This window comes from Elephantulus edwardii, unplaced genomic scaffold, assembly GCF_000299155.1.
Source record: "Elephantulus edwardii isolate Elephantulus edwardi_28Jun2011 unplaced genomic scaffold, EleEdw1.0 scaffold00172, whole genome shotgun sequence".
In the NCBI taxonomy this organism is placed as follows: domain Eukaryota; kingdom Metazoa; phylum Chordata; class Mammalia; order Macroscelidea; family Macroscelididae; genus Elephantulus; species Elephantulus edwardii.
The window spans coordinates 195,248-212,198 of NW_006399922.1; the positions used below are offsets into that span (position 1 = coordinate 195,248).

The 16,951-nt window shown below is 41.8% G+C and overlaps 1 protein-coding gene across 1 annotated transcript in view; it reads left to right on the plus strand.

The window, feature by feature from the left end:
- Window positions 1-16,951, plus strand: part of LOC102845355 (D-tyrosyl-tRNA(Tyr) deacylase 1-like) — a 130,680-nt gene that overhangs the window by 22,472 nt on the left and 91,257 nt on the right. Inside the window, exon 4 of the mRNA XM_006895645.1 lies at window positions 12,199-12,305. Within this exon, the coding sequence (XP_006895707.1) occupies window positions 12,199-12,305 (107 nt within the window). The remainder of the gene's footprint in view (window positions 1-12,198; window positions 12,306-16,951) is intronic.

A 16,951-nucleotide genomic window follows, 5' to 3' on the forward strand; every position in this document is an offset into this window, starting at 1 on the left:
ATGATATCTCATAGTTGTTTTAATTTGCATCTCTCTTAGGGCTAGGGATTTTGAGCATTTCTTCATGTGCTTGTTAGCCGTCTGAATGTCGTCTTCGGTGAAGTGTATTTTATTAATTTTAATGAACATATACAGAGATTTTATATTTCCATTCATTCATAGTTGCATTTTTCTCCTTACCCACCCCTCCCCCCCCCACTTTGCTCTTCTCTTTGAAAAATAAAAGAAAAATTCTTTCATTGGTATACAGTCTGCCCCCCACCGTGGCCCCGAGTGCACTCCACTATGCAGCCTTCATTTTGGACTCTTGTCATGACCATAATACCCAATCATATACTGTTCTCTCCCTCATCTGTTTCAGTGCAGTCAGCCTCCTTTTTGTGTGCACTTCAAGGTGAGATGTTTCTCACCTTCATGTCGTTTGGTAGTGGAAACATCAGATAGTTTTTAACCTTTGACTGTTAACTTTTCCTGTACTGTAGATTAAACAGCCAGGTCATCTTTCAATTTTCCCTATTTTTCAGTTTTAATTAATGTAGTTTATTAAATGCTTTTGAAGTTCTAGATAGGCGTCTCATGTTGCATATTTCCTTTTTAAGTGATAAGTGATATTCTTATGCCTCTGTAGTTTTTCCTTTTATTTCCTTCCAAGTAGTCTTTCTGCCACAAATCACCTGACACTTTGTTGGAGAGTTGCTAGAATCTGTGCCATCAGTATTTTAAATACTCGTAAGGTCAGTTTGAAGACTAATCGCACCTGATTCAGGCCGTAGTCTTGCCATTCACTTGCTATGCTACTAAAAGCTGGACAGTGATTAAGGATGGCAGAAGAATTGATGCCTTTGAGGTATGGTGTTGGAAAAGAATATTGGATATTCCATGGACTGCCAAAAAAACAAAGACATATGTCTTGGAAAAAGTGCAATCCAGAGTGCTCCTTGGAAGCAGAGATGACAAAGTTTCATCTCACATACTATGGTCATGTTGCTGAGAGAGGCTGTTTCTTGGAGGGAAGACTCTCAACAAGTTATATTAACACAGTGACTATCAATGGGTTCTACTGTATCAGGGTTCACATCTGTTGTTCACAGGCTTGCTATGAGTTGTACTTGACTTAAAGACACCCAACAACAATAAGATCACACAGGGAGGACAATTTTAGCAGAGTTTCTAGTTTAAGAGAAGCTGGATTTTCTATGTAAGGAAGCTGGATTTACAATCTACTTCTGAAGTAATTGGCCAGTGAAAGCTTTAGGAATACCAGGGAACATTGTCTGATACATTGCAGGCAGGTGAGTCCCTCAAGTTGGAAGGTAGTCAAAATACATGTAGGGAAGAGCTGGCTTCTTAAAATAGAGTTTATTTTAATGAAAGATAGTGCAAAGCTTTCAGAACTTTATTTAATGATGAATCTTCTTTTGCTCTGGCACAACTAAAATGAGGAGAAAGAGCTGTAAATATTCATTAATAATCAATGTGGAATGAAAAATTGGCAGTTATCAGAAAGCAAATGGAATGCATAAAGATCAATGTGTTAGGCAATAGTGAGCTGAAACTTCGTCTCATGTACTTTTGGGGATGTTAGGTGGGGTCAGTCCTTGGAAAAAAGGCATCATGCTGGGAAAAGTCAAGAGAAAGAGAGGAAGACCCCTCCAACAAGATGAACTGACACAGTGACTTTTTAACAATGGCCTCTAGTGGCAGAGATAGTGAGGATGACCTGGGTTAGGGCAAGGTTTTTTTGTTATAGGATTGCTGACTTGTAGTTGACACAATGGCACCTAAAAACAACAACAGTACACTCAAATGGACTAGCATTGTTCATTTTGAATCAGACAACTATCTGACCTTCTATATTTGGAATGACAACGAGGAATCATGGCACATTCACCTTTATAAGGAACATTTCAAGGTCTCCCCTGAAGTGCATAGCACTAGTCTGTGCAGAGGTAACTCTGGTTGCTGTGAAGCCGAACACTGTGACACTGATGTGTCCAATGTGATAATGGTTACCCGTGGTGGACAGCGTGTGGTGGAGCGCCTCGATTATAACAAGCTTGGTAGCAGGAGTGCCATCTACTTACTAAATGGTTTGCCTCCGGAAAATCTAGAACATGGTGAAACAACCAAAGTTATACAAGTTTTCAGGTATTTCATTCATAAGGTCGCTATGAGTCGTCTATGACTCAACGGCATTTAACAAGACAGCAACCCTGAAATGCAGTGCTGTCAGTGATAGGATAATGACTTAACACATACAAGGAAGACCAGTTAACATGACTGATTGGATTGTGAATTTATGCATCAATAACTAAAGCCAAAAAGGACTCAATGGAGGATTTCCACCAACTTCTCTAACTTTGAAGTGAATCATATAATAAAACTGAACATGTGATAATGCACTGATAATTACTGTTAATTGGAATGTAAAAGTTTGGAACAGATTGCTGGTTTGAAAATATGTTGGTGGTGACATTTTTAATCGGCTGAGACAGAAATCACCATTGACATAGTGAAACTCTCTATTTAAGAGTTCTTCTTCTTGTTATGTGCCATCGAGTCACATAGTGATCCTATGTGCAAGAGTCCTAAACCCTCCTGTGCCAACTTCACTGTCCCTGACACACCTACTCCCATTACCCAATCACTGAATCGATCCATCTCATCAAGGGTCTTCCTCTTTTGTGCCGCCCCTCCACCCTCCCAAATATGATGTCCCTCTCCAAGGACTTATCCCTCCTTCCAACATGCCCAAAGTATGTCAGATGAAGCTTCAGAATCCTTGCCTTCAAGGGGCTGCCCGGCTTCACCCTCTCTAGGACAAACCTGTTTGTTCTCTTAGCAATCCATGGTATATTCAGTACTCTTCTCCAGCATCACAATTCAAAGACATCAATTCTCCTTCTATTATCCCTGGACAGCTCTGGACAATCATCATGGTCCAGATTTCTAGTGCATGGGAAGTAATTTTGAAGACCATGTTCTGGATCAGGCACACTTTAGTCTCCAGATTGACATCATTGCTCTTCAGTACTCTAGAGAGGTCCCTGATGGCTGGCTGTACCAGTGCAATTTATATCTTGATTTCCTGGCTGCTGGTGCCAAAAGTGTTGATTATGGAGCCAAGCAAACTAAAACTTTAAAAAAATCTCAATCTCTTCACCATCCATAATGATGCTGCCAGTTGGACCAGTGGTGAGAATCTTTGTTTTCTTGATGTTGAGCTTCAGTCCATATTGAAGGCTGCAGTCCTTGATCTTCTACAGCAAGTGCTTCAGATCCTCATGAGTTTCAGCAAGCATGGTTGTGTCATCTGCATAACCCAGGTTGTTGATGAATCTTCCCCCAATCCTGATATCATATTCCTCCTTGTACAACCCAGGGTCCTGGATGATCTGTTCTGCATTGGTGGACAACCTTCCCGATTTAGAACCATGCAATGTCTCCTTCATCTGTTCTGACAACTGCCTCTTGGCTCAAGGTATAGGTTTCGCATAAGCACAATCAAATGTTCTGGGATTCCCTTTCTTTTCAGAGTCAGCCACAGTTTGTTGTGATCCACACAGTCAAAAGCCGGATAGACATTCCTCTGGTACTCTCTGCTTACCGCCAAGATCCATCTAACATTAGCTGTAATATCCCTAGTACCATGGCCTTTTCTAAACACAGCCTGCACATCTGGCAGTTCTCTGTTGACGTTTTTACTCCAGTCATTTTTCAGTAATTTTCAGCAGAATCTTGCTTGCATGTGATATTAATGCTATTTTTTCGGTAATTTCTGCACTCTGTTGGGTCACCTTTCTGTGGAATGGAAACTAATATCAATCTCTTCCAGTCAGTAGCCAGCTGGCTGTCCTCCCGATTTCTTGGGACAACTTAGTGAGCACATCCAGGGCAGTGTCTCTTTGTTGAAATATGTCAGTTGGTATGCCGTCAACTCCTAGAGCCTTGTTTTTTGCCAGTTCTTTCAGAGCAACTTGGACTTCCTTCTTCATCACCACAGACTCTTGCTCATATTTCATGAAATTCTTTGTCAGCCAGTTCCTTCTGATACAAAATACTTGAAAAAGGCCAGACTTACTGATCCATCAGAGACTGATTGTCCCCTGAGACTATGGCCCTAATTCACCATAGGGACACAACTTTTAGTCACATAGATAGGCGACATGTAGCACCAGAAAGGCACCTAATATCAGGTTAAAAATCAACATTTGCCCAAGGTTAAAGTCAAGAAGGCAGGTGGGTGCAGCATAGAAGATGAATGGAATTAAGAATTAGGTGGTGGTGGTTGTTGTTAGGTGTGATCAGGTCAACTCTGGCTCAGTGACCCAGAATATAATGGAAACCTTGCCCAAACCTGCTGTCCTCACATTCTGTTGTGCTCATTCATTTTGTTGCCTTCACTGTATTGATCTCTCTGCTGGTTCTCTACTTTTCTAAGTAAGATAGCTTCTTCTAAGGACTGGTCTATGAGATAAAGCCTCATCAACTTTGGCTACACTTCTTCTAAATCTATTTGTTCTTTTTAAAGTTAGTATATAATCAATACCACGATTCAGAGGCATCAGTTCCTCTTTGATCTTCCTTATTCCTTGCATTATTGCTTCTTAAATGTTCTTGCTATTAGGGGCCATCCAGTCAACTCTGACTCAGTGATACTGTGAAGAGTTGATCTGGATCTTTTCCTATTCTGTACCAGCCTCACAATTTCTGATATGCCTAAGGCCGTTAGTACAGTCACTGTCAATCTGTCTTATTGAGAATCTTCTTCTCTTTCTTTGACCCTCCACCTTTCCCAGCCTGATATCTTTTTCAAGGGCTGGCCCCTCCCAGGAGCATGCACAAGGTCTGTGAGATGAAGTTTCACCATCCTTGCCCCCAAGGAGCACTCTGGGTGCAATTCTTCCAAGACATACCTTCTTGCTTTTTTGGCAGTCCATACATATTAGAACCCTTCTCCAGCACCACAACTCAAAGACATCGATTCTTTTGTTATCCTTAATTTATTGTCAAACTTTCAAAAGCACAGGGAAGTAAGTGAAAAGACCATGGCTTTTCTGCATGGATTGGATGATAAGGTAGATTGACAGAGTGGCTGTAACAATGGGGCAAATACAGCACAATTATTGTGAGGACAGTGCAGGACCGGGAACTGTTTCTTTATGTGTGTGTATTTGCTCTGAGTCTGTACGAAGTAGATGACACCTCAAAATACATCAAAGGCTTTCAAATCAAAAGGGATCAAAGTCTGAAATTCAGTTCCCATTCCCTGATGAATTGAAAAGCATCCTTGCTGGCTGCTCTTGTCCTTGCTCAGGCTCCAGGAGAGAGCTGCACACTGTCTGACTCCTTTGGAAGCTGTGTCTAGGCAGGGTTGCACAGGAGCCTGTGCAGGGTCTTTAGGCCTTAGGTTGCATTGTCACAGCATCACCCCTGCCCTCCAGATGCACACATCTCAGAGCAGCTACACTTCCCTGAAGTTTACTCCAGACTGTGTGTCAGGGATGCCTGCATGGCTTAGAGAGGTCTGGCTGAGCCCAATGGCCAGAGATAATCTGGCTGTGATCTCCCATCATGAAAGTTTACTCAGTGGTCTTGGACCCATAACTTCAAAGATAAATTCAGTTGAGAATTTATACTCCAAGTGAGATGTTTGTTTTTATGTCTTTTCCCTTTAAGCCTTTGGGTCTTTGCTGTGGAATTAGAATGAACCCCTGCAGTGGCCAGCCACCTGACTTCTCCTGTGAACAGGCTTTTTCAGCCCTAGATCCCAGTTTCTTGCTGCAGAGGTTTCTGGGCATGGTGCCCCTGCCCCCTCAGAGGTGTAGCCTGGGAGAGCTGAGCTGCTGCAGAGCAACCAGAAATTACTTGGGGTGGGGGAAAGTGGGCGGAGGACATCACTCCTGACTCCTTACCGACCATTTTGAAGCTCTTCCATGGCCTGGGATGTTGAATGAGAACAGGCTTGCTGCTGGTGCTACCCACCTAGCCTCGCACTCCCACTCTGAGAGAGAGACCCAGCTGCTAGGATCTGTCCTTACTAACACCCAGTCTTTGTCCTGGCCCTGACACTTTTCTTTCTCTCTCATTGCTGTTGAGCCAGAACGGGCTCATAGCTGGCTCCCCCGGAAGTTTCTGAGGTTGTGAATTGCACAGTAGAGGTCGCCTATCCTTCTGGTGGGTTTGAACTGTCAGAGATACTGCCTCTAAAGTAACAAAACAGTACACTATGGACTACTCCACCAGTGTTCCCTTGGCCAACCCACTCAGGACTCACATACTTCATGAAGCCACTTAGCTCTACCTGAGCTCTAGTTCTGCCTTCCAGTCCCTGTGATGGGCCTTTGGCTGCTTGTGTGTTTGAATCCTTGGCCAGGTGGCACATCAGTCCTTAGAGTGAGGCACCAATGATGCCTGTGTTGTAGCACCAACCCCACCCTGGAAGACAGCGGCTAAGAGGGACCAGTGGCCTACTGAGCACACATTCTCATGAAGTAAAGGAACATTCAGAAGCTGGTCGCAGCCTAGAATGACCAGACTGGGAGGTGGCAGTGGTCTTGCTGCATGATTGTTCTGAGCTCTTGGCTCCACTCTATGATTCTTGGTGTTTTGGGTGTGCACTCCTGTCACTAGGATTTCCATACCACTTCCCTCCCTGCCTGAGTTTAGAACAGATTGAGAAATAAAGGAAGACTGGGTGATACCATGCCGTGTAGAGGACAGAGATCTACACAGGGTACTCAGGTTGACCTGAAGGCTCATCCTGCCAGCCCAATGAGAAGCTAAGCTTAGATCTAGTGGGCAGTTCAGGGCTGGCTTGGGAGAGCTGGGATGTGGCTGGCTGGGCATCAGGCCTGCCCCCAGCAAGGTTAACAAGAACAAAAGGCACCTCAACTCCCATTTTTCTTTTGTATGTTTTCCCATTGCACTGGGAAAGTCTGCAGTTAAGGACCTTTATAAATTATTGAGGTGCAGTGATGTCAGTGTGAGGACTAAGATGCATCTGATTCAGGCCATGTTCTTTCCGATCACTTGCTATGCATCTGAAAGCCAGACAGTGAATAAGGATGATAGAAAAGAATTGACGCCTTTGAGCTGTGGTGTTGGAGAAGAGCACTGGACATCCCATAGATAGCCAAGAGAATGAACGGATATGTCTTGAAGAGGGTGCAGCCAGAGTACACTTTAGAGGCAAGAATGATGAAGCTTCACCTCACGTATTTTCGGCATGTTGGTAGAAGGGGCTATTCTTTGGAGAGGGACATGATACTTGGAAGGGTAGAGGGTTGGCAAAGGAGAGGAAGACCCTCAACCAGGTGGATTGACACAGTGACTGCTGCAATGGGCTCTAGTGTGTCAGGAAGTTTTGCAGCTCAGTGGTAAGTGAGGAAGTTATGGTTGGGGTCGTCAGATGGCAGGAGAGTCTAACCTGTTGGGTTTGGCTCCCGCTTTGCCTAACCGTGTAATGTAGTGTGTAAACATGCCTGCAGCTCTGCGTCCCCTCCTGGGACTTAAATTTACCAATGACTTGGTTATGTCATTCTAGACCAGATGGAGTTCTGTAGATACGTTTTTATCTTGTAGATTATTTTAGAAAATACATTTATTATCCCTGGCCAGTATAATTTATTAGGGAGTTTATTCTTTGATCTGGACTGGAAAAAAATGTTACTATTTTGAGACCTTTAAAAACATTTCTTTGAATTTATTTTCTGTACAAATAAAACATGGATAATAGCTCTGTTCTGAACTGAGGAAAAATAAGAAAGAAAATAAATTTCTTGCTTTTTGGAATGATAAACATGGTGAAGCATGTGACGTATATCCTGGCAACAGAAATTCTAGGTCACAAACAATTCCTTTCCTCCTGAGTCTGCCAGTGGCTTCCCAGAGGAGCGCAGCAGCTGAAATTTGCTACTAATTGTAGCCATAATTTTCGCATGCAATTAAATGCATGATTTACTTTCCAGCTGATATCTTTTCAGCTAGTCTGGCATGGATAGAGTGGAGGGCTTGATTTATATGAAGAGCTCTAGTGATGTATTGCATAGCAGGTTGCTCTGCTAACCAAAAGGGTCAGCTGTTGGAATCCACCAAATGCCCTGAGGGAAACCCATGACTGTTCTCTTCTCCTAAAGATCCCGCTACAGAAACCTGATGGAGGGTCACTGAGTCAGAATCAGCTGGATGGCAGTGACTTTGGTCTTGGCTTTGATTGCTTTTGTGTTTATGTGGGAGTGATGTTAGGTGCCATTGGGTCAGCACTGACTCATAGTGACCCCATATAAAACAGAACCAAACCCTGCCCAAGTTCTGCACCATCCGCAATCTCTGCTGCTCTTACGCCTATTTTACAGCTGCTGTGTCAGTACATCTTGTTGAAGCTCTTCCTCTTTTCACTGATTCTCTGTGTTTGCAAGGATGATGCAAGCATCAGAGACTTCTTGTTGAGTACCATAGAGTCAGAGCTGACTCTCCAGCAGGTTTCCAGGGGCAGTTAATGACACAAGAGGAGACTGCCCATCCTTCTCCAGCAGAGCAGCTGGTGGATTCGAATCACATGCCTTTGGAATTGCCCTATCCTGCACCATCCTCATGATCTCTCTCATGCTTGAGCCTGTTGTGGTGGTTACTGTGTTGATCCACCTCATTCTTGCTAGGTCTTCTTTTGTCTGACCTTCTGCCTTTCCCAGCATAATTTCTCTGGTGACTAGCTCCTCCTGAAAATATGCCCAAGTGGGTGAGACAAAATTTCACCATGTCTGCCTCTTTGGAGCACTCTAACCAGTTACGCTTCCTTCAAGATGGATTAATTGTTCTTTTGGAAGTCCATTGAATATTCGCTACTTTTCTTCAACTTCACTGTTCAAATACACCAATCTTTCTCTCATCCTTATTCATGAGAATGTCCAACTTTGAGGAAGCAGTTGAAAATACTATGCCATGGCACAGGCAATAATTTTTAAACAGACATCCTTGTTTTTCAGTATGTTAGATTCTTGAAAGCAGATTTCCCTAATGCAACAAGTATTTTGATTTCTTGGTTGTAGTTACCATGGATATTGATTCACCATCTCTCATTACGTTGCCTTTTGGTACAATGATGAGGATTTTTGTTTTCTTAGTGTTGAGATATAACCCATATTGAAGACTATATTGTTTTGATCTCCTGCGGTATGTCCTAGTTTTGTAAAAATAACTGTTTATTGGTATATGTACAGGTTTCACATGTGCTTAATTAAATGTTCTGGGATTCCCATTCTTCTCAGTGTTAGCTCACTTTTTTACCAGTTCCTTCAGTGCAGTTTAGACTTATTCTTTCAATACTATTGATTCTTTACCTTATACTGTCACTTGTCAGTTAGTTTACCATGTGGTAGTGGCTTGCGTGTTGCTGTGATACCGGAAACAATGTCACTAGTATTAAAAACATAAGTAAAGTCACCAATGGTAGAAGAAAGCAGAGCTTCCAGATTACGACATTTGTTGTTGTTATGTGCCATCAAGTCACCTGTGACTCATAGTGACCTTATGTACAATAGCTTTGAACCCTGCTCTATCCTGAACCAACCTTATGGTCTCTGACATACCTACCCCCAGTTATTCCATCTCATCCAGGGTCTTCCTCTCTTGCATTGTCCCTCCACCCTCCCAAGCATAATGTCATATTCCAAGGACTGGTCCCTCCTTGCAACATGCCCAAAGTATGTCGACAGAGCTTCAGAATCCGTGCCTCCAAGGAGCAGCCTAGTTTCACCCTCTCCAGGATGAACATGTTTGTTCTCCTAGCAGTCTATGGTGTGTATTCAGTACTCTTCTTCAGCACCACAGCTCAAAGGCATCAATTCTCGTTCTGTAATCCCTAGTCATTGTCCAGCTTTCTGAGGCATAGCATGTGATTATGAAATGCATGACCTGGATCAGGCACATCTTAGTCTCCAAACTGAGATTGTTGCTTTTCAGTACTTTGAGAGGTTCCCGATAGCAGACTTTCCCCAATGCAGTTCATCTAGACATATGAGGGAGAAAACTGGCTGTTCATTTCTGAAATCATAGACCCTTGAAATTCCTATGAATAACTGCAGAACGTTATATGATGAAGCCCTCAGGTTGGAAGGCATTCAAAATATGACTAGGGAAGAGATACCTCCTCAAAGTTTATGTTAATAATGTGGATGAGGTAAAGTTTTTCTTCATTTGCTGATGTGGCATGACTCAGAATGAGGCGAAACAGCTGCAAACATCCAGTAATATTAAGGAGATTTGATGCATGGAGTACTAATGACTGAACACAAAATGAGTTTGGGATTACATCAGTGACATGAAGAAAGCAAAAAAACATTAAAAAACAATATAGAAAGAAAAGACCAGAATGGATATTGTAATAGAGTAAAAAGCTTGTTTTTTAGCATAGTTAACTAAAACAAATGAAGACATGTTAAGAGACCTGAACAAAAGATTTTAAAGGACAGTGTGAGAGGGTGAAGTATTATAATGACCTAGAATTAAAAACCCAAAAGGGGAAGAATACACACATAATTTCTCAAACATAGGAAGGACTGAAGAAGAAAAAAAAAAATCAAGCCTCAAGTTGCACTACTGAAGGATTCTATGGGCAAAATACTGAATGACACAGAAAATATGAAAATAAGATGTAAAGAATTATCTGTTAAGAAGATGTAAGGAACTAACAACAATAACAATATATTATATTGCTTGTTTTTTTACTTAAGCCTCTTGTTTATAGTCCCAAGACCTCGTGGAGGGCTTTTATATTTAAAATGTTGCAGAGTGAAGTATACTGGGTGGGGGGTGGGGGGCGGGATTGTGTACCAATGAAGGAGTTTTTCTTTTGCTTTTCAAGGAGAGGAGCGAACTGGGGGTGGGGGTGGGGTGGGCAGGGAGAAAAGTGCAAGAATGAATGAATGGAAGTCTAAAATCTCTGTAGATGTTCATTGAAATGAATAAAAAAATATTGTTATATATTGTTATAGTTTGGAGGAACATTTTTCTAAGTGGTACAGCACTGTTCTGTCAGTTTGCTGTACTGAGGTAACCTGGAGTTGTTGTGATGCTGAACCTTGTGCCATTGGAGTGTCAGATGTCATAACAATTACCCATGATGGACAATGTTCAGTGGAGCTCTCAGCTTAAGACAGGTCTGAAAGCATGAGTGGCATCCACTTCCTAAACAGCGTTCCTCTGGAAACTCTATGAGCTTTAAAAAACAATGATAGTTATAGAAAAGTTTCAGGTCTTTTGTTCCTAGAGTTGCTATAAGTCATGGTCAACTGAGGGCAATCAACAACAACCACAAGAAGGAATTATCTGACAGTGTAGCTCTTAGGGAATTGTGCTGATAACCCAGTAGCTCTTAGGGAATTGTGCTGATAACCCAAAGGCCATACCTCTGGTAGTTTGAGTCCACCAGCCACCCTATGGGAGAAAGGTGGTCAGTCTCTTGTGTGACTCTGTGCCTTTTTGGAACCCCAGTAGAGGGTGAACTATGTGTTGGTTCTGACTTAATAGCATTGAGAGAGACATATCAAAAAGAACCAGGCAGCACTGCACGTCTGATGGAAGTGCTGCTCCTGTAGTCCACAGGGAGCTGTGCTGCTGACTCAAAGGCTGCGTGTCTCTGTGCTGTGACTTGAAGGGAAAAGGATGAGCCATCTCTTCTCGTTATGAGTTACAGCTTTGATAAACCAATGGAAGGCTGGCTGCTTTGACTTTCCAGCAGGTTTTTATGTGAGAACATAGGAGGTCACAGAAAGTCACCATTATTTGGGTGTGTTTGGCATTTTCCGGTGGGAACTAGATCAATCCTGCCTGTAAATAATGATGAGCAGCTTGGGTCCTTTCTTATGCTACTCTTTGTGTGTATAAGAAATCAATTGCTGGTGTGTTCAACTCTTGTAACCATCCATGAGGTTCAGGATCACTGGATGGGAGCAACGCTAGATTGGCAACAATCCAAGTTGGGCACCTTCAGATTGTCACAGATGGTGAAGCTTCTGGTATCCTAGGAAAGTCAGTTCTGAGGCCCAGTGAACCCAGGAGGCCTGGGGCAGAGCTGCTCCCCAGAATGGCTACCTTTTCCTACATCGACTGGCCAGTACTTATTATTACCATGATCAAGTTGTGCTTAAGAGATAGCATGCTGTAGTGTTCATGTCTTTGTGTAAACTGTTCTTTCAGATGGCAAGTTTGGTGCCTATATGCAAGTCCACATTCAGAACGATGGGCCTGTGACCATAGAGCTCGAGTCTCCGGCTGCCAGCACCACCACCTCTGATCCAAAGCAGGTACACCCATGAGTCCAAAGTTAGGTCTGGTTCCTGGCTCTGTGTCCTATCTGGTGACTTTGAGTTACGCTCTGGAGCAGTCTTTAGTCTGAGGTGTGGAAAACACTTCAGTTACACTGGGAGTTAGTTGCTGTAGAGCTGGCTCCAATTAATGACATCTCATCTAAACAGGACACAGTATAGCCTGCCCCTGCTGTGGTGTATCACTCTTGGTATGCTTGAGGCCACTGTAGTGGCCACTGTGCATTTTGAGTGTTTTTTTTTTTTTAATTTAGGTTGTTTATTTTTCATTTCAATGAACATCTACAGAGATTTTGGGATTCCATTCATTTATTGTTGCACCCTTCTCCCTGCACAAACCCCTCCCCCCCCCCATTTGCTCCTCTCCTTGAAAAGCAAAAGAAAAACTCCCTCATTGGTGTTTTTAACCTCGGGGGCTTGTATTCCTGCGCTGTATTCAACAGTATTCTCTTATTGGTTTTATTTGGCGAATTTTCTGGAGTAAATCATCGTGTCTTTCTAACTAATTTATCTTAGTCTGGAAGTATGCCTGAAACTTATCCACCTTATGACCCTGCTGATAACTGAAATACAGTTCATTAGTTTCCAGCGTCATAGCAACATGCAAGCCACTATAGTACGACAAACTGATGGCCTGGTGGTGGGCATTGCCACAACCCAGTACATATTGCATTCTGTCCCCACAAATATTAGGCATGCCCAGGCATCTATTTATAATGAATTTCTTTAGTGCACCTGTGTAGCTGGGTGGCACTTCTCCCTGGCCAATTTCTCTCTTAAAATTCCAGCTCTCTTGAAGAGCATATCCTCCTTAGAAGCCATTCTTCCCAGGCCTTGGATCCCCGGGGGAAGTACCCTCCTCCCACATGTTGCTGGGTGGCAGCAGAGGAATGGCCTAGCCAGACTCCCTGCTATAACCAGAAACCTCTTTAGAGTGGCTTACCTAGAGTAGCTGTAGTCACAAGTGTGCAGTACTGTGCCACCTGAAATGAAGGTATTTGTAAATTTTAATCTCTTAAAGCAATGCCTGTCCTGAATTTGCAACCAGCTTTCGGGGTGTGGGGGGCAGGGGGAAGAAAAGGAAACAAAGGAAATCTGTAATAGTTTTGCAACTTATGCATTTCTTAAAAATACTAAAAGTCAAAATCAACCCACAGTCATAGAGTTGTGACTCAGTGATCCTGTAGGATAGAGCAGCCTGTAGATCTTTACGGCAGTGGGCTGTCTCATCTTTCTTTCATGAGGTGGCTCTGCATTTGAACCATGGATGTTTTGGTTAGCAGCCCACTGCATAGCCTACAGTGCCACCAGGTCTCCATCATAAATGTTTACCACAATTTTAAAGACTTTAATTAATGCTCCCATTTAGTAACATTTGAGATGGTGAGGCAGAGAAGTATGGGCTAAAGGGCATTCCTGTTGTTCCTTGCCAAGATTCTGTGAGTGGAATGGAATAGTGGAATAGCTATTGGGGAAATAGTACACAAACCCAAAACTACTTGACTTGTACAAAGCCGTGTTTATTAAGGAGACCTTTTTTTTTTGTCATTACTGACTGGATTGCTATCGAAGAAGGTTTGATAGTACTAAATCTCTAACATATACAAATTGAGGGCCCTAACATTTAAAAATTACAAATGAGTAATCTACACTAGAAGTTTAACTTTTAATTTTGAAATTATTTCAGATTACCTGAATATTAAAAAAATAATTTTCATAAGCCATTCTCAAATTCTCTAATTTTACCATTTTGTATAAACACACTATAGTAATCAAAACACTAAGATTAATATTGATAACTTACTTTAAGTATGCTATAAGACTCCTTTGTATTTCATTAGTTTTTCCTCTGATGTCCTTTTTTGTTTTGTAATCTAATCTGGTATACCACATTGCATTTAATTTTTTTAAATAAAATTTTTATTTTATACTGGTTAACTTAACAAAATTCATCTATATTGTTTTTCACATTGGATCTTTCCCATTTCCTTTACCCACCCCTCTCTCTACCTATCAGATTGTGCAACCCTGTGATTACCCCCCCACCTATCCTCACTCCTCTGCTCCTCCCCACCTCCCCTTGGATCCTCATACACATAGTTATCATTCTATTTCTACAATAATGGTCTTATATAGTATTTTTCATTATGGGACTGAGTTACTTCACTTAGCATAATGCTCTCCAGTTCCTCCCAAGTCAGATAGTGATTTTCAAAATCATTGCTCCTATGTAGTGTGTAATAGTCCATTGTCCATAATTTCTCAATCCAATCGTTTGTGGTTGGACATTTGGACTGTTTCCACATTCTTGCAATGGTGAATAACACTGCTATGGACATTGCTATAAAAATCTCCGTTTGTGCCTGATTTCTAATTTTCTCGCGGTATATTCCATGCAGTGGAATACCGAGGTTATATGGAATTTCTATACTCAGCTTTCTGAGGAAATGCTAAACTACCTTTCAGAGTGGTTATACCATTTTACAATCCCACCAACAGTGTATTGGAGTTCTTATATCACCACATCCTCTCCAACATTATTATTATTTGCTGTCCTGTTAAACTTTGCCACTGCTGTTGGGGTGAGATTGTATCTCATTGTTGATTTTTATTTGCAATTCTCTTATTACTAGTGATTTTTGATCTTCATGTGTCTGTTGGCCATCTAAATATCTTCCTCTGTGAAAAATCTTTCCATGTCTTTTGACCATTTTTTAATTGTGTTATCAGTCTTTCTTGCGGAGGTCCTGTAGGATATAAACTTTTGATATGAGACCCTTGTCTGAAATGGTATTGCCAAATGTTTGTTCCCAGTCAGTAGGTTTTCTTTTCACTCTGTTGGAAAAACTTCTATGATGCACACAGGGATTTAATCTTTAGTAGGTCAATTTCATCAATATTCTATTTAGAATATGCATGTCTGGCTCTATTTGGCAGTCTCTTGATACCATAGATTAGGCTGTCTGAGCTTGATCCTGGGGCTGGAATCCATTTGTGAAGTTGTCTGGAGCAGCCAAATTCTACAGAGGTTTGTTTTCTGGTTCTGGTGAGGCTTGGGTGTAGAATGTTTACTTGTCATTGGGTTTGAGCTGATTGGATTTGGCTTCCTATTTAAAAAGACATTTGGTCACCAGTTTGGGGCTAGAATACACTTTGGGAAATTGTCAGGAGCAGCCAGATTCTACAGAGGTTTGTTGTCTGGTTCTGGTGTGGCTTGGGTGTGGAATGTTTGGTGGAGCTCCTCAAAGAAAACAGGCTTGGAAGCAGGAGTGACACCCACTTCCAAAATAGCTTGCCTCTGGAAGGTCTATAAACTTGGAGAAATGATGAAAATTATACAAGTGTTCAAGGCCTTCATTCATGGGGTCACTATAAGTCATTTATGACTCGATAGCACTTAGCAACAACTGCTGTTGTGATGTCTCTCTTTTCACTTCTGTTAATGTTTACTTTGTATATTTATCAGCTCTATCATTTGGTGCAACATATTTACTATGGTTATGTTCTCTTGTTCTACTGACCCTTTAAGTATTATATAGTAACCTTCCTTGTCCTTTGTGATGGTTTTTATGCTGAAATCTATTTTATCAGAGATTAATATCACTACTCCAGCTTTTTTTTCTGATTACCATTTGGTTGGTTTAGTTTTTCCTAACCTTTTCTTCTTATTCTCCTTCATCTGTTCTAATGTTATTTTTAAAAAATTTATTATTAATTTCAGTGACAATTTACAGAGACTTTGGATTTCCCATTCATTCATTGTTGTACTTTTCTCCCCTGCCAATCCTTCCCCCTAGTACACTACCCTCTTGGAAAAGCAAAATAAAAATTCTTTCACTGTTTCACAAACCCTTCCCCAGGTCCACTGCATTATGCAGCTGTCACTCTGGACTCATGTAATGACAAACATCCTTAATCACATATCCCTTTTAAACAGTTTTCTCCCTCATCTGTTTCAATGCAGTATACATTATTGAACCCATCTTTCTCAGTCTCCCCCCATCCCCGAAGTCAGTCCTGTTTTACAACAGTGGCACCATGCAGTATTTGTCCTTTTGTGACTGAGATATTTCACTCAGCATAATGTCTTCCAGGGTCACCCATTTTGAATAATATTGCATGAGTTCCTTGGTTTTCAATGCAGCATAGTATTCCATTGTGTGAATATACCACAGCTTCTCTATCCATTCATTTCTTGATGGGCACTTAGGTTGTTTCCAACTCCTTGTTATTATGAACAAAGCTGCAATAAACATGGGTGTGCATAATCTGCTTGGGTGGCAGTTATGGTCTCTTTGGGATATGTTCCCAGTAGTGGAATTGCTGGGTCAAATGGAATCTCTATTTGCAAATTTTTGAGAAAGCGCCACACTGCCTTCCACAGTGGTTGCACCATTTCACATTCCCACCAACAGTGAATAAGGTCTCCAGTTTCTCCACAACCTCACCAGCATTTCTTGCTTGCTGGTCTGTGCTATTCTGACTGGGGTGAGATGATACAGTTTTCTTGATTTGCATCTCTCTTCGAGGTAGGGATTTTGAACATTTCTTCACGTGCTTGTTGGCCATCTGAATGTCTTCTTTGGTGAAGTGTCTGTTCATATCCTGTGCCCATTTTTCTATTG